General features: G+C 35.0%; 1 protein-coding gene across 1 annotated transcript; it reads right to left on the bottom strand.

Moving 5' to 3' along the window:
* Positions 1 to 1,011: 1,011 nt before the first annotated feature.
* On the bottom strand, positions 1,012 to 17,825 carry LOC149418760 (FIGNL1-interacting regulator of recombination and mitosis-like). Its single transcript, XM_089638650.1, has 12 exons — positions 17,617 to 17,825; positions 17,250 to 17,399; positions 16,599 to 16,831; positions 14,231 to 14,388; positions 12,703 to 12,896; positions 10,279 to 10,424; positions 9,196 to 9,322; positions 5,438 to 5,615; positions 4,699 to 4,906; positions 2,839 to 3,175; positions 1,915 to 2,166; positions 1,012 to 1,739 (listed from the first exon to the last, which is right to left on the bottom strand). The coding sequence occupies exons 1-12, from the start codon at positions 17,716 to 17,718 to the stop codon at positions 1,092 to 1,094; spliced, it is 2,733 nt and encodes a 910-aa protein (XP_089494776.1). The 5' UTR covers positions 17,719 to 17,825; the 3' UTR covers positions 1,012 to 1,091.
* Between the last annotated feature and the right edge of the window lie 773 nt (positions 17,826 to 18,598).

Raw genomic sequence — 18,598 nt, 5'->3', positions numbered from 1 at the left:
CACTGGTAGCAGGGCATTAGTTCGATTTTGTATGAATGACATTGAAGCCAAATCTATGGAGAGGGGAAATTACCAGGTAGCCATCTTGAATTCTATTTTTTGTCATTGGATATATGGCTATGTCCTACAATGTTTCTCCCCAAGTATCTGAACCTTGTTTCCAACAGGGCGGAACATTGGCACCAAAGATGAATCGGTCTCTTCATCCTCTTCACATATCCTGCATCTGTTGGTGTTTTCCACTCCCAACAACTGCATGTGTCTCCTAAGATAGTTAGTAGTTCTGCCAGTTCCCTCAGTGAGTTTCTGTCCATATTGAGTAGTTGTCTGGTTCGCCTTGGGTCTGGTCCATTTATGAGTACTTTGTATTGCCTCATTCCGGGTGCCCTTCCGCATTCCTCCCAGTGCCGGGATTTGACCCACCTTTCAATATGTAATTTGGTGTGGCAAGCTGCACTCCTACGGCCGGCTTGGATCCCGCAAGTAGTGCTTTCACCCCTTTCCTTGATAGTCCATCAGCCCGCTCATTGCCCTCAATTCTTTTGTCCTAGTACCCAGGTCAGAGTTATTTTATTGATGGTAGCAAGTTCTTCAAGAATGATCCTGCATTCCATCACCAGTCTGGAGTGGCATCGGTTACTTTCTAGTGCCATCAGGGCTGCGTGGCTATCAGAGCATATTCCTGTGTTTGTATGACTAACTTTTGAGTGATTTGTATGCAGTTGTGCATAATGAACTATGTATTGTATTTTATTTTTGTATTAACACGGTTATAACGGCTTTTGAGTTTTTTAGGGTAATTGATGAGACAAGGAATGGGACACGACATTAAAAAATTTACATAGGTTTTGGCATTTTTCATACATCTTCCCCCTCACCCTGCGGCTTCAAATTGTTCTTGAATTGCTCTGTCCAGGACTTTTTAGGTCCATGGTACATAGGTACAAGATTTATGATGATTCAGATTGGGGGCCTTACTTAGAGGAATAATTATACAAGAAATTAGGAAAATATATATTTAATGAATTTTTCTATTAAAATAGAACTAAACTAGCACATATTTATATAAACACATAATAACAAATAAAGTATCATTTATCCACCAAACTATTAATGGTTTCCCTTATTGAAAGTAAAATGCTTATATGTTCATTAGCCAGGGATTTTTCTGCACAAATTTGTGTAAGTAGTTCAGAGTCATTCTTTAATTTCTCAATCAAAGACACAATGTCCGCATCATTACTGGTGTCCATTTTGGCCTTTTTATTTGGTAGTTCATTATCATTGCTCATATTCAAGATATAATCTATATCCAAATCAAAATCACCATCCGGGGAATCCATAAGAACTATATTTTCACACTTATGCGTGAAGTTAATCGGTGGATTTATTACGTAATAATCGTTCACTGAAATCTCATCATTTTGATTTATTTGTTTTAGAAAGAAATTCTTAACCTTTTGTTTCAGCATTTTTCTTCCATTCACAGTTTGGCTAATTATGCTTTCATTTGAAGTAATTCTGGAAAAATGAGTAATAACTTGAAGACTCAATATGCTGACGAGAGATTCTTTATCTTCGAGTAGATTACGAAATAATGTTGCAATTAAAGAGATTAATTTCTCTTCGTTATTGTCTTTAGCTATATTATAATGAACGAGCGTATTTAAAAGGTTCAGCACTCCAATTTTGACGCAAGATTGTGATTTCTTAAGTAGCGCTTCAATAATTTGGAGTATCTGCAAATAAAAAGACAACCTAAAAATCATAAATTCCACGCAGGGCGGTACTGAGAGTCTTTTCTGTTACGACATGAATTGTAAAAGATTATGCCGGCTATTTAAAAATAAACGTACTTTTATCCAATTTTATTTCATGCAAATTTATCAATTGATTTTTTGATTCAAATATTACCTCGGTCCACTGTTCATTAGAAAAAGAATGCTGCATTTGGGAAGTAATTTTACATAATGCGGTTACATAGGTGTTCAACCATTGGCATCCCGGAACGCTGCTTTCACTTGAGTTTAACATGTTCTCTATCCCTGCATTTAAGATGAGCCTTCGCCACGCTTCGATGATGAGTAGGGTCCATTCGGAATCTTTAGAATGCTGAATTACAAGATTTTCATCCGATGTGGTTGATAATAAGTTGAAATGATCAATCTACAAATAGATATAAATAAACATACATAAAGGACTTGTGAATAGTGTCACACATAACACATCTTAAAAGTATAAATAACAGATAAGGTCAGAGTTGGATTCAATTAACAATACAATAAATGGATAAGAAATGAATAAACCATAAGTTTAGCGCGAGAACCATAAGAGCATTGTAGAAGGTAATATGTACAATCATTTTAGTAATAGCTGTCACCTAGACACATATACCCCATAAGTGCGTCTATCGGTTATATCTTTACTATAATAAACAGTATATCTTTATTATTAATATAGTGAAAAGGCTAAAAGGAAATGGACTATTAGCGCGGAAACCATAAGAGCATTGTAGAATGTAATACAATTATTTTAAAGCTGTCACCTAGACGCACATACCCCGTAAGTGCATCTATCTGTTTAGTTTTATTATAATAAACACAGAAATTTATAATTATACTGAAAATGTTAAAAGGAAATGGACTTTATTTGTCAGCTCTTCGTCAGTTTCGAGATATAATTAAAAAGAAGAAAATATATTATACTAATACTTATGTTATTATTAAGTGCCATACAACGTAACTTTGCAAATTCATTTTCACAAACCACAATTTTTCTGAAAAATTGTTTATTCTGCATTTTTATAAAAATACATGGACGCCTTAAAATTGTACTTACCATGATTTTAAAATCCTCTTCAGAACATTTTTTCTCAGCAAAGAAATCGGCCAATACATTACGAGAAGAAGACACAACATTTTCTATCACAGACATATTCTCTTCAGGGAGATTATGCAGTCCGATAGCACTCCAGACATTTGTGTACTCCAAGGCTGGGAATTTTAACAGAACCTGTGCTTTCATTTTGTTGGGCAAAAGTCCAAATAGTCTACTCAGAAGGTGGGAGAAATAAACTACTTGAGGCATGTCTTTAGTCATCTCCGATCTGTACAGTTGATCAAACGATTGCATCAGATATGCCATCTGATCAAAGCGGAATTCTGCAGAAGCAAATCTGAAAACATAATGGAATTAAACATACTAATTTCGGTTATCGGTACATACATGATTAGAAATTGTATATGGGCGTAATGCGTAAAATTATATGAGTTCAATGTACTTTTAATTTTTCAGAATTGGAACTGATTAGTATAAATCATATCAGACATGCGATAAAGTAGGTACCATCATTATTTTATTAAATAATTCTTTATTTTAAATATGTATTTGTTTTGTTTAAATTTTTACCTTTACTTTCATTAGAACTAAAAGTTTGGAGAACATACGACTTTGCACTATATTATGAACCCAGCATATTCACGATTTACAGTTGCTATTTTACTCTTACATTACCAGCTGTACCCCGCCACACATTGCTGTGGCTCAGTCTGTCTGTGCAGATAGAGAAACAATAGTGTGTGTTGCTTTTACGTCCAATAAAGGGTGCTGGTTTAAAAAAAACATGTTTGTCCAACAGATGGTGCTATTTTTCAAAAAGCATGTTTTAAAGGTCACAAAAAGCATGATTTTACCTGTCGTTGTTGACATCTATATAATATAGGTATAAAAAAACATGCGCGTATTCGAATGCGACATTATGTCAAAATTTAAAAGCAATCATTTAAGAACTTTCGGAGGTTTAAGATTTTGAACAAACGAACATTTTTATTTATATAGATAGATTAGACTTATCTAATTTGAGATACACAAATGGTAGAATTACAATATCCTGTGATTTTCCATGGGTAGAGGTATGGACTTGCTAGTTTACATAATACCAGGTGTTCCACACTTATACTGCGAAACTTTGGAGGGTGATTATTCATGATAATCTAAGAAAAAAATCCTAATAAAGTTTTTTAAACAAAGCAGTTCTAAAATTTATTAAAAAATTCTAGTGTAATCGTAGCTTCACTTTACACATGTTGTAACACCTGAGAGGTGACGTGCCTAGTAACAACTGTTATTCATTTGGAAAATATGAAAAATATGCTCCAATAATTATTGTTTCAGATAAACAAATAAAAGAGTGTTTGAGATCCGAGAGCCGAGAGCCGAGATCCGAGAGCCCTACCCCTCGACCACGGAGGCTGTTAAATTAAAGTTATCAAAATAATTGATTGTGAAGGCACATGTACAAAATAATTGATTGTGAAGGCACATGTACAAAATAATTGATTGTGAAGGCACATGTACAAAATAATTGATTGTGAAGGCACATGTACAAAATAATTGATTGTGAAGGCAGATGTACAAAATAATTGATTGTGAAGGCACATGTACAAAATAATTGATTGTGAAGGCACATGTACAAAATAATTGATTGTGAAGGCACATGTACAAAATAATTGATTGTGAAGGCACATGTACAAAATAATTTATTGTGAAGGCACATGTACAAAATAATTGATTGTGAAGGCACATGTACAAAATAATTTATTGTGAAGGCACATGTACAAAATAATTGATTGTGAAGGCACATGTACAAAATAAATGTTGCATTCAATTGTAGTTAGCAGATAAATAATCACTTCATACCTTGCAATAATTGTCCACAAATCAATGGCCAGGAATGCACCCCAGATTTCAGGTTGTAATATGGTCACCAGCATTCTTTTCTCAATGGCATCCAATCCTTTGCAAGATATTGTTAGTGCGCCAGTATGTATTAGCGTGTAGTCATAAAGACAAATATTTTCTTTGCCTTCATTGCTAAATTGAAGTCCTTTGATAAATTCTACATGACCTAAAAAATCACAAAACAGAGATTTTTTTTAAATTTTGTTTCAATTAATGTGCAAAATAATTTTTCACATAATTGATTATACAATTGGCCAAATTGTATGGGGAAAACTGGTGAATCTACAACACATTTGGAATCTTTTCAAGTAAATCAAGTCCGAAGTTGGAATTTTTGAGATCAAATTTGAAGAAAATCGGTCGCTAGGGGGTTATTATCAAACTGTTCAAAATGCATCGACGCAGACGCAGCTCCAAATCTTTTTTAAACCCTTCGCAGAACAGAAAACGAACACGTCGCAGAAAAACATAGAATTTTTTATTTAAATCATCTGTGATGAAGATTCACCATTTTCCCCGCTTGTAATACGTGTTTCCGGACACCATGTACAAGGAGATAAAGTGCAGTAACTTCGGGAATTGCTAACTGCAAGTTATCTTGGACTTTTGGGAACTAATTAATTGATTTTCAATTGTCACACTGGTTTACTTTTTGATTGAGCTTGTGTTGCAATTTTTGAAAGGGACAAATGCTTACACGATGGAATGATATCAAATACACAATTAATGATATTATCTTCTTCTTGGTTGGTCCAGCAATCTCTTACATCTTGGCTGACTGTTAGAAGTAATTTCATCACCGTTACGCTAAATACTAGGCAGCCCAGGCTAAGGGACTTATCTCGCACAAGTTGTCTCATTTGCTGCAAATAACTCTGCAATGCAAATAAAAGGGTTAAGTATTAAAAAAAGACGAGTATCTTCCTTAACACAAACAAATTTCATATGTATTATCTAACAAATATTATAAAAAACAACACAAAAATATTTCTAACTTCTCTAATATAAGTTAAAATTATAAGCGTAAAATGTTGCTTGTGCAATGATGGTTGGTAGAGGAATTGAACCTATAACGCATGGGTGGTTAAGTGGTTACCCTTAGAATTTTTCAACTCATTTATTTATTTATTCATTTATTTAACGCCCAGAGGGCTTTTACATGTAGGTGGTACAATTTTAATGACAGTTTTGAAACATGAGAAAGAAATATTAAAAATAAAAGAATATAAATTAAAAAATAGAGCGATTTGAATGGCTTACAAAAATATAACTTCCATTTAGGAATAGTGTTTAACCCATATCTTCCTAGTGATCGGTTATTCGATCGGTTGATACTTTATTTTTTTATGTGAAATTGTGAACACATTCGTTGTTAATTTTTTTATATTGGTACACCTGAAACTATTAGTTGTCAAGCAGTATTTTTGACGTTTCACAATTCCCGCGTTTATTATTCCAATTTAAACTGTTTGTAAGGCAATTTTTCTTAAAAAATATGTCTTGTAGTAAAACGTATGTAGTTTTGGTATATTATAATATAATTCTATTTATGTTTGTGGTTTTATACTTAGAATAATGTTTGTCACAATATTGTAACATATTGAAATTATTATAAAATTGATTGTGGGTAGTAAAATTGGTATTTTATAAAGTGATCGATTTTTCGATCAGTAGGATGATATACCAGTGTGTTGTTATGCATTCATATGAAGGTTTTATTTAGATATTTTTGTTGTTTTTGTTACAGTTTGTCAGTAAATGAAATTATTTCACATCTGGAAGATGACACGAATATTTTATAGGCTGATATTTATATTACTCCACCAGATAATTATGATAAAAGTGACGAAGATGGTGGTGACGAGGAATCTACCCATATAAATAATTTGTCGAGGCAACAACTATTAGCAGAAGCTGAACTTAGGGGCACTGTTGCTACAGAAACTTGTATTGACGTGGAAGACAGTTTCTTGGACGATCACACTCTCCAACCTACGCCTAGTACATCATCAGCAAAACCACCTCCGCAGAAAAAAAACTTATCCAGTATCTAGACGTTGGAGGGCTATAGATATTCCAGATAAGCCTGAACAAGTGACCTCAATACCCAGTTTCCTTGAAGATGTTGAAACACCAATACAATTTTTCGAGTTGTTTTTTGATGAAGAGGTATTTGAGCTGTTGCGTTCAGAAACTGAAAAAAATGCCATTCAGAAAGGGAAACACAATTTTAGAGTTACTGTGACGGTTGCGTCTGCGCAGTGTGGTGTAGAACCTGTAGGTAAGGTCAAGCGTTTTTGTGACAAAAAAAGGATGTTGATCAACCCAGGTGTTTTATAAATTATAATAAATATATGGGCGGCGTAGATCTCCTAGATCAAAATGTGGGGTGCTACCGAATTTCCATTAGGCTGAAGAGATGGTATTGGCAACTACTTATGTTCCCTCTCAATGCGTGTGTGAACAATGCCTTTCAATTATATAAAATATCTCCAGCATCGAAAAAGGGCAACAGTTGTCATGATCTATTATCATTTACCAGGTATATAGTTACGACATATTTTCTAATGAAAGAAGCCTCTAACACCTCCGTTGGGAAACTTTTGGTGCCTAGGTCATTACTGGCTGTTATAAAACGGGTTCCAGCTATAATGCTAGATGGAAAGGCCCATCACACTGTCAACCAAATTAAATCTAACCGATGTGGATTATGTCATAAAATTTTTTTATGAAATGTTCAACGTGCAATGTCGCTTTACATCAGAAATGTTCAGTCGTTTTCCATTCAAAATACATTTCATAGATATACACAATGTCTTAATTAATTCCAAACAGTTTTAAAATATATAATTTTTATAAAAAATAATAAAGTATGGCATATACACAGTTTTTTATTTCACAATAAGTAACATTCTTATGAAAACAACCCACGTAGGTATATTCCTACTGATCGATTTATCGATCGGTTTCAAAACTCAGCAAATAAATGAAATAATTTTTTTTTTTAAATTGATTTTTTATGACATACATTATAAGGTGCTAAGACCAAATTTTCATCAAAATCGTACAAGTCTAGATATGCTTGGGATAATATGGGTTAAAAATGAGTCTTTTACGTAATCCACAAAATTCGCAAAGTTAATATTAAATATATCGACATCACCCTAAGGGGGTATTTCACTATGTCGGGCTAAATATCTGACTAGCTATCCGTTGGCTGGCTTTAAAGATCAGGATAACTTCGTTATTCAACGGCGACCGTTTCACCATTGTTTCGAGCTTCCGGATAGATAACACTCGAAAAAGTCTGGCAAATAGTTTGAAGGCCTAGCTTCATTTATATAAATTGTAGAGCCTTTTATTCAAAAAATTAGATTCATGCGAGAGCTCCGAAGGGGTGACCATAAGTCACCTATACCGGGGTGGGACAGGGTGGGTGTACCTTCAAAGTCTGGCAACATCGCAAAATGTTTGCAGTTACTCCATCTACTGCCACGGCTGTCATGCGTCACAGTCCGCACACCGCGAAGTGTGCATTTTTTGGTTATGTTATGTTGATTATCAGGTCATTTTAGATAGATTCGTGTCGAATTAATACATTGTTTCTTATTTTGAACACAATCAAATAATTCAGGATGGATCATACAAGTATTCAAATTCATTCAACAAAATTCGACTCACTTCTCAGCTGTCAAACTCGGAATGTTTTGACACCATCTTTGATTCGAGGAATAGCGCCTAACGTGAAGTTCGAGCACTGATTAGTCAAATCGAACTTTAACCCGAGCGTTAGCGTTATTCAGATATAGTGAAAACGAAAAAATGACTAATCCGCGGATTAGTGCTTAGTCAGAACATAATCAGAGATAGTGAAATACCCCCTAAGTATTGGTTTCCCATAGTGTGAAACCGTTGTATTGGGGAGTTCGCAATGTAATTGCACTTATGTGTGTTGCATTGGAATTGGTTAATGAACTAATTGGTCATTATGTAGTATAATTTAATATTTCCTAGATTTTTTTTTAATCATGAAATTGACAAAAATTTACGGTTTTTAATCTTCCTTTTCGAGTTCTATCAAAATAATATTTATATGTATTAATATAATGGATATTTACCATAAGCAAAAAGTATGTTTGCTGCATAACCCACTAAAAACTCTTGAATGTTGTGAAACCGTACAAAAGTCCCAACCGCTTCCAACCGTCGGAACCGTTGAGACTACGGCATCCCCAATTGGTATGTTATGAGACTGAAGGCACTGTGAGGAAGGTGGGGAAGTACCTGACTATTCAGATCAGTCATCAAAGACGGCCAAAGCCATTTCAAGCAATGTTTCAATTCTGAATGGTGGTCTTCTGGCGCAGTTTCCGCAACTACTTTCAGCATGTCATTTATTACCTTCCAGACTTGTGGAACTTTAAATATTGGATTATTAGGAGTAATTTAACTTACTTGTCTAAAGTGTTGATCGGCAAGTAAATTCAATAAGAGTGGTTCTGCCCCAACGGTTATGTATGACCTTATTCCTTCTATCATAGATTTATTCATACCTAAATGTACCAGCTGGGGGGCTGTATACCTTCAAATAATCAGAATCAATTAATCCACACTCTAAATGATGTCTATTAAGGACCAAATCTTAAAAATTGGGTTTCCTCAACTTCTATTTATTATTTTTTGTTCCTCTTATTCACCAACGTTATACCTTCCACAAGATGGCTAAAGTTAGTAAATATTGCATTAAAACATTAACTTGTTAGTTCTCTATTGAGTTAAAACATTGACTTGTTAGAGTTCTCTAATGATTTACAGTTAAAACATTGACTAGTTAGAGTTCTCTAATGAGTTACAGTTAAAACATTAACTTGTTAAGAGTTTTCTATCGAGTTACAGTCAAAACGTTAACTTGTTAGAGTTCTCTATCGAGTTACAGTAAAAAAATTTACTATTTAGAGTTCTCTAATGAGTTAAAGTTACAGTTAAAACACTAATTTGTCAGAGAATTAAGTAAATACATAGATACATATACGAGTATATAATACTTGTAAATGAAAAGTTACTTTTTTGTTGTTTGTTTTTGGGGTGTTATGCCGTGTTGCGCTAACTCCTTCTTTAGCCGACGTTTCGGACAGCGTTACAGTGTCCATCATCAGGGCAGATCCGGTAGATCCGAAGATGTGTATGATGATCTACCGGATCTGCCCTGATGATGGACACTGCAATGCTGTCCGAAACGTCGGCTAAAGAAGGAGTTAGCGCAACACGGCATAACACCCCAAAAACAAACAACAAAAATGCTTTTGGCCGTGAAAATCTAAAAACTTACCCGAAAAGTTACTTTGTTTTTAATCACTTTACCAAAATTCATATATCCCCTAACCTTCTTAGAATAAGTATAAATAATGTATAAATTCTAATAAGTATTTTAAAGTAATTCTTTTAAGTATAATGTCAAGCAACAAAGTGTTTGCTTTCTTTGATAAAATATTACATTCTTTCAAAACCGGAACCACAATATAACATTATAATACTCACTGGTAAATGGAAGAAAAGAGAACAATAAGATGGCGCAGATCAGAAGACAAATGTCCGGAATATACTTCACTTATTTTGATCAATATTTTAATTATGAAATTACTTATTTTAAGACATCTTGTAAAGTTTTTTGGGTCATTTATTTCCTGAAAGTAAAATAAGATAAATTATTTACATTGAAAATAACAAGCGTACAGCTAAAGAATAAATTATATTTCAAATAAATGCTACACGTTATAAAATAGTTAAGCTTAAAATGTATTTTCATTGTCTGGTAATGTTACGCTTTCATTTAGATCTTCTAAACTAAGCAACGGATTTTTTCGAGTTTTCACACTCATTTAGGGAATTTCTTCCGGAAGGTTTACATATATAGCAACGGATTTTGATAGAGTTTTCACACTCATTTAGGGAATTTCTTCCGGAAGGTTTACATATATAGCAACGGATTTTGATAGAGTTTTCACACTCATTTAGGGAATTTCTTCCGGAAGGTTTACATATATAAAAGATTTATATTATATTTATAGAAAGTAGAGAAAAGTCGTTTTTTTGTAATTAAGTCGTAGGTTACATTTCTAATGCTGCCTAAACCTTATGAGATGCATCAAAATAATGTACTACGGAATTGTAGATCTTAAAAAAGCCTACAGAAAAACCGCGACGGTATTTGTCTAATGGGTACCCAATGATAACCCCCAGCTAAGCCGGGTACACGTTAGCTAGTAAAATAATAAAGAAGTCCCATCGTACACCGAGATACTTAAAGGTTTATGACTGTGACGCAACCACAAGTAACCCACCGATATGCTCCTCTTTCCGTACACGGCCCTACCCTAATAAGGAAGTTGAGTAAAAAATATTTTGACTTATAAAAAATATGTTCATGTAGATCAAAAAATATCGATTCTAAATATATAAATATATTTCTATATTATTATTCTTAGAATTAGTTAAACGTTCTTGAAAAAGCATTCAATAGCAATAGACTGTATACGCTCCACGATTGGTCGAAAGAATTCTGACGTCACATGTGTCGTGATTGTACGTACAACAGATCACCTATGGTGCATCTCTTTCTATTACATGAGAGATGGTCGGTTTAGATGAGAGAGGTGTATAGGCCAAAGGTTTATTTGGGTTTGTCAAATATATGTACGTATTTGTTGTTATTATTATATGAAATGGATTTCTAAAGATACATATTCGTATAGTGCTTTATAATAATATGTTGTTTATTGCATAACTTAGAAGTTTTTATTATTATACATGTCACATAGCATGTGATACACTTCAGGCCGCCGGCCGCCCAGAAAAGTCAAACAGTGAACTGGGCTGTAAACCGTTATTTTACTATTGGTCTTTACTTTTCTGCGCGGTGGTCCTGAATTCGCGCGGGGAACGTCAACAAGTAGCGACGGCAATACCGTACAAGTACCGTACCGGGCGGGAAAAGCAAATATTCTAACTTAAAATATTAATTTAATGAAATCTTAATCAATTTTCTTTTTTTTTAATAACATCAATTCTAATAGACGGTTAACATTGGTAAAAAAATTACTGGAATTCCTTGTTGAAGAATTACAAATTTTTCGATACAAAATGCTTATGCGACGTGGTTTTCACAGTTCGAATGACGTCACACCACACCCCGCCTCTTACCGCTCGGATTCCGCTCGTTTTGGTGGGCTTAATAAAATTTTAACTTTGAGAATTAATTTAATTATGAAAACAAACTTTAAAAAAAAAAAAAAAATACCAGTATTTAAGTTTGAATGCGAACATTGATTAAAAAAAATAAAAAAAATGGACTCAACTTCCTTATTATACTGAACTTGTTAATTTTTTCAAGTACAGTTGTAGAAATAATACGGTGTCAAGAGACTCTAACGACAAAGACTTAACATTGTTCTCTTTATATTTACAAGCATAAAAACGATCTAAAAGAAGATTTTGGGTTCCTCCACACAGCAAAATAAATGTTAATTATAGGGCATTCGTCGCCGCCAAGGAAGTATATGAGAATGATGTCAAATTGAGTTTTCTTTCCAACCTCAATCCACTTCTTCTCTGCTAAATCCTTTCTAACGTATTCCGGTAAATTACAGTTATACAAATATGGATATTTTCCCATCTTCAGAACATATTTAACATTCCAATCATGTTCTGACATCATTTCTGTTAAACAAGTGGCAGACGCGAGTAAAACTCGCGTAGCGTGCTACCGGCACATTCAGTACCAGCTACCAGCATTTTCACTGATGTCAAAACCCATAGGCAATGTGTACGAACAGTAGCAAAAAGTAGTAGTATGCTACGCGCACAAAACTCTAGTTGCTTCTAAGTATCTCCATGTGCGAATAATAAGATAACAATGACTGCCGCATGTTTCAGCAGTATGAACAGCATTCAAACTCAACTCACGCTGTTAACTAAAGAGTTGAGAATGTTCTGAATCTCCCGTGAGAGGACCTCCGTGGCTTTGTGGTGGACTTGTTTATCCTTCAGCCAGTCTAGGTGCTTTTCACAGAGCTTGCTGTAACCTTTCCACTCCTCGGCCATGGTCTTAGCGTCCAGCGAAATCACCACCTCTCCGATATCCACTATTATGTCCAGCACTGAAAAAAATAACAACATTTCAGAGTTTATACAATCCATTAAAAATGTATTAGTGAAAATTCTAAAAATAGTCAAAATGCATCACTGCAACATAAATATTTTATAGTTGTGATCAGAGATGTGCTTTATTTCAAATAAATCCATTTCAAATGGAAATGCAAAATGGGTATTTTCCATTTTGCATTATTTAAAATGCTTTTCTAAAAACCATTTTGCATTTTAAATGCTTTTCTCAGTGCATTTTCCATTTTAAATGCTTTTTGCAACATTCTTCCTACTTCTCCATTCATATTTTTTTCATAAGCCCCAAATATCAGTCGGTCCTCAACCTCGCTATGAGAGATAATTTACATTTGTCAAGTTGCTCCCTGGTAGGAGCCCTGGCAATTGAGTGATACCATTACAAAAAATACTGATGAAAAATACTGAACATGGGGCCATGATGCTGTAATATTAAATGTTAGATAGCAGTTTTTATGTTTTTACGTTGGCAACATTAGTCCGGCGCAAATTTTTTGTGGTTTCATAATCTGTAGTCGTGGTGTTTTTGGATTTACCATCATGTAATATGTTTGTTCTACATTGATGTCCATTATTAAATGACAATATTGTTTAAAAATTCTGTAATTATTTTAATTGTTTGACCTGAGAAACCATTTTGCATTTTCAATGCATTTTGAAAATAGGTATTTTGCATTTTGCATTTGAAATGCTTTTCTAAAAACCATTTTGCATTTTGCATTTTCAAATGGAAAAGTTTTGACCCATTTCCATTTTGCATTTCAAATGGTTTTGGGTACCCATTTTGCACATCTCTGGTTGTGATGTTATCCAAACAGTAATAGGGAATAAAAAGAAGTCTTCTGCAACATGGAGGGAGATGATCCTTCCGTGTCCAGATTCTCCAGTTATAATTCATTCAAATCACTAATTTTGAATCCTTTACTTTCAAATTTTCTTTTTGTAGCTAGTGAAATATTTAGAACTAGCTGTACCCCGCCATGCGTTGCTGCGTTGCAGTCTATCTGTGCAGATGGAGGAACAAAAAGGTGTTTTGCTTTTACGTCCAAGAGATGGCCCCGGTTTAAAAAAAAATCATGTTTGTCCAACAGATGGCGTTGTTTTTCAATAAAAGCATGTTTTTACCTGTCACATGTGAAATCTATATAATATAGGTATATAAAAACACATGCATATTCGAATGCAACATTGTCTCAAAATTTCAAAGCAATCGATGAAGAACGAACAAACAAACATTAACATTTTTATTTATATTGATAGATAGATAGAAGATAATTATTTTTTGATTATAAACAAATTTAATGAACAGTACCTTCTAGCATTATAATCATGTTGTTTTCCTGAGACAAGTCAAAGTGAATGTGCTCTGTTAGAACCACAAAGTATCTGGTCTGAAGTTCGTGGCACTTCTTGAAAACATTTGTTATGTCCGATCCAATCTGGTGGTAATATGAAGAGTACATAGTTTCACTGAAATAAACATTTGTGATTTTAAAATCTTTTAAATTTATTTGTTTATCTATTATTGTATTCGGTACGCTGCCTCTTTATTTTTTATTCAAAAGCATCAGTCTAAGGCAGCGTTTCTTAACCTGGGTTCGATCGAACCCCAGGGGTTCGGTGGAGGTCAAGACCCCCGACTTATATGATTCGTGGTGACACACCCCGCTTGTCCATCATTGGCTGCAGGTGATCACGCAGCGGTAGAGCTTGCGATTACCGGTCAAGATGGCCGCCCGAAAATGACCATAGTCATTATATGCGGACCATAAACATTTTACGTGTATCGTCGGTACCTACCTACTTTCAAATATAAAAAGAACATTTTTACACTCTATGCTCCATAACGGCAAAATTCTATGGTCACGATATAGCCGCCATCTTGACGATTCATTTTTTGACATTACACAGTACCGGTTATCTTACAGATTAGTGTTGTGTTCTGTGTATCTTAAGTCGTGCGATACCTTTCTTAATATTTTAATATTTGATCCCTTCGCACTAACTATGTCGAGCAAGAAAAGAAAGTGGTCGGATGAATATGTGCAATATGGATTCACATGTATAACGGAACGTGATGGGAGTCAGCATCCTTACTGCATGATTTGCAATGCCAAGTTGAGTAATTCTAGTTTAGCACCAGCAAAACTAAGAGAACACTTCCTTAAGCTGCATGGAGATGGAAAATACAAGAACACAACGCTCGCTGAATTCAAGGTGAAGAGAGCCAGATTTGTTGAAAAGGCTACTCTGCCTATACTCGGCTTTGTACCCGTCAACAAACCGATCCTCACAGCATCTTACCAAGTTGCTTACCTGATCGTTTTGACATGTTTCATGTTTTGATTTAACCATTAAAATTGAGTGTTTTGATCTTTTTTTTTCTTTTTTTTTTCATTTTGTACACCTATATGTATATAAATATATACCATGTTTTGAATTTGTAAAAATCTCATTTTATTTTTCAAATTAGGAGGGGTTCGGTGAATGCGCATATGTAACTGGTGGGGTTCGGTACCTCCAAAAAGGTCAAGAACCACTGGTCTAAGGTTTAAAGTCATAAATATCAATTTAAGGAATACTGAACTCGATCCGTTTGACTGGTAGCCGAGTGTCGTGAGGACGTGATTAATAAATCACTTCTAAAATGTATTATTTAAAAGTAATGTCCCAAGCTAAGGTGTGAGCTACCGTGCTTAGGCTGAATGACCTGGGGAACAGTGTCACGAACGGTGCCTCCGAGAAGCAGGGTCGCATCTCGGAGTATTTAGACCTTACCCCAGCACTCGGGGCTCTGCTGAAGTGGACCTTCTATTTCCCTAGATACTTGTGGGACGAAAATTGGACCTTTCGACAACTTCCTCTTCCCTTCAGGGAACCAAGGAGTGGAGACGAGATCCTCTTCCCTCGTGGGGCCTTCAGGAAACCAAGGGGGAGTGTACTCTTCTGTCATGGGGCTTTCAGGGAGGAATGGATTCCTCCGTCGCGGGGTCTACAAGGAACCAAGGAGGAGTGGAGAGGGGAGACGAAGCCATCTTCCATCGTGGGCCTTTAGGGAACTAAGGAGGAGTGGAGAGGAGAGACAAAGTCCTCTTCCATTGTTGGGTCTTTAGGGAACCAAGGAGGAGTGGAGATGAGAGATGAGGTCACCTCAGTGATCTCTCCCAGTGTGGGGCCTTCATGGAACCAAAGGGGAGTGGAGAGGAGAGATAAGGCTCTCTTCCCTTGTGGGGCCTTCAGGGAACCAAGGAGAAATGTAGAGATGAGGCCCTCTTTCCTCGTAGGACCTTTAGGGAACCAAGGAAGAGTGGAGAGGAGAGATGAGGCTCTCTTTCTTTGTGGGCCCTTCAGGGAACCAAGGGCGATTGGAGAGGAGAGATGAGACCTGGGAAGACACATTGTGAAACCAGAAGACATAGCCACATATACAATGACAACCCTGGCGAACTTTATAAAAGCGACTGGGTGACTGTTAAAGGAATGAGGACAAATGGGAGATAGCACAATGGGCCTATGGCCTAAGTGCTTACGGGAACTATATGTAAACCGTCTCCGCTCTACAAATAAATAAATACAAAAATGGGATTACCGTGAAGGTTACAATGGACATGGATTTATTCGGCTGACAACACTTCACACATTTTTTATATGTTCTGTTTCCAAACTATACCCGTGCATACCTGTTTTTGCAGTGCCTAAATATATCCAGCAACACTAGTCCAATACACTTAGGCAGGTCTTCGACATCGAGGACACTGACAGGGCTGTTGCTGATTACGTTGGTGAGCAGGCCAATAAAAGACTGCAGAAGCCTCAGACAAAGGCCAAGGTTTTCAGATAAATCGGATTCAATCTGTGATGACGAATTTTCAAATTCACACGATCCTAGAATGTCGCCAATCGCTGATAATAACTAAAAAGGAAAACCAAAAATTATTATGACTTTAAATTAAAAGCTACAATACTTTGCAGTTTTTATTTCAATAATTGTCATGGTTAAGGGATCGAGTTCTAGATATGAATCTGCATTTAGGGTAATTCTTTGTTACTCGTTTGTTAAAAACACCTCATTGGAGTTTCATTATCAATAAGTAGGCAGCCAATATACATATTTGAGAACTCAAAGTTATAAAAAACAGGTTTAACGTCAAACAATCACAACATGGAAATCAATAATGGCAGCTGTAAGTAAAGATAAACAATAATATGCACTTCATAATTGCTGTATGTACAGCGGTAGACAGGTAGTGAACAAGTTTTATTTCTGTTTCATCGTGTTAAAGGTTATAAGTTCAAACAATTATTAATACTATTATTGTTAATAACATTACCTCTTTAATGCAATGGGTTGATGCTGTGAGACCTATCTTGATTATATTTTTTCTAGATTCCGTATTTGATATTGAAACAAGAACATTGGAAAAGATGTCAACAATATCGGACACCCGAGACTTGGTGCTTCTGGATTCTTGATAGCAGTTGTATAATGGGGGTTAAGGATTCAAATTGTTACTTAAGTACCTATAATTAGGGACTCTATAAGAGTGAAAATAAGATTTATTTAATCATTGTGACAATTGGTTATCTGATGTCGATATAGTTAGGTAAACAAATGACGCGAGATGTGCAAATATATCATATACTACGAATTCGTATCAATAGTTAAAAATCAACCAAGGAATAAATTGAAAAGGATATTTTTATCACTGTAATTTCTGCTTCGCTTATATTGTAATCATCAAACATTATTCGCTGAAGAATCTCTTCCATGTGAAACGAAGATTTACCTTGAGATTCCATTATTAAATTAAAGATCACTTCTTGTTATAGTGAAAGTAAACTTTGGTAAACATGAACATTAAAAAACAACTGCCCTCAAAACATATTCAAAGAACCGTCAGTTTGACCCCGCCATTTTTTTGTCAACAAAAGATATGTTGCCAGTCTTATTTTATTTGATGAGGTGGATAAGGATAAAAAAATATATATCTTTAATGGGACTTGGACACGGTCAAGCGGCTTGATCGCAAGCACGTAGTTTATTGTCTATGGCACTTTGTGTCAAGCATTTTGACCGTGTACCGAAGCTGGCTTGCAAGCATTGCGCAATTCTACGTGCTTGCGGCGAGGCTTGATGCGAATTTATATTTTTGTGGGAATAGACAAACGACAATAGACAAATAAATATCACGTATCTTAAACAATGATATAAATTGAATAAAATTGTTATAAAATAGGTACTTAGTTATTGTTTTTGTGTTCAATTTGTAGAAATCCATCTAATTTAAAATTTTTGGAAGTATTTTAGTATTTTTTAATAATTATGACAGCGGTTTTCAAGGTCATTAATAATCAAACTGTAGAATAAATAATTTTCTGAATTTTCAATGGAGAAAACATATTTTTTGTATGAATACCGCACAAGATATTCATACAAAAAATAGCTGTAGCCTGTAATACACTTTGCAAATGCTCATGGGTAAAGCGGTACCTTAACTTGTACCATTCTTGACACCAAATTCGTTTCTTTTTATTATTTTATTCAAACATAAAGCTAACGTAAGAGCCAAGAACGCGTCTTTGACAGATTCCATTTTGCCGCGAGTCACGAAATGACAGGAAGGCATAGAAGTACATATACATAGACCACCACGAAATCACAGGAAGGCGTGGCCATGCT

The sequence above is a fragment of the Hesperophylax consimilis genome, chromosome 13, assembly GCF_061612785.1.
Source record: "Hesperophylax consimilis isolate HC1 chromosome 13, BYU_Hcon_1.0, whole genome shotgun sequence".
Lineage (NCBI taxonomy): Eukaryota > Metazoa > Arthropoda > Insecta > Trichoptera > Limnephilidae > Hesperophylax > Hesperophylax consimilis.
This window is presented reverse-complemented; position numbering and strand designations above follow the sequence as displayed.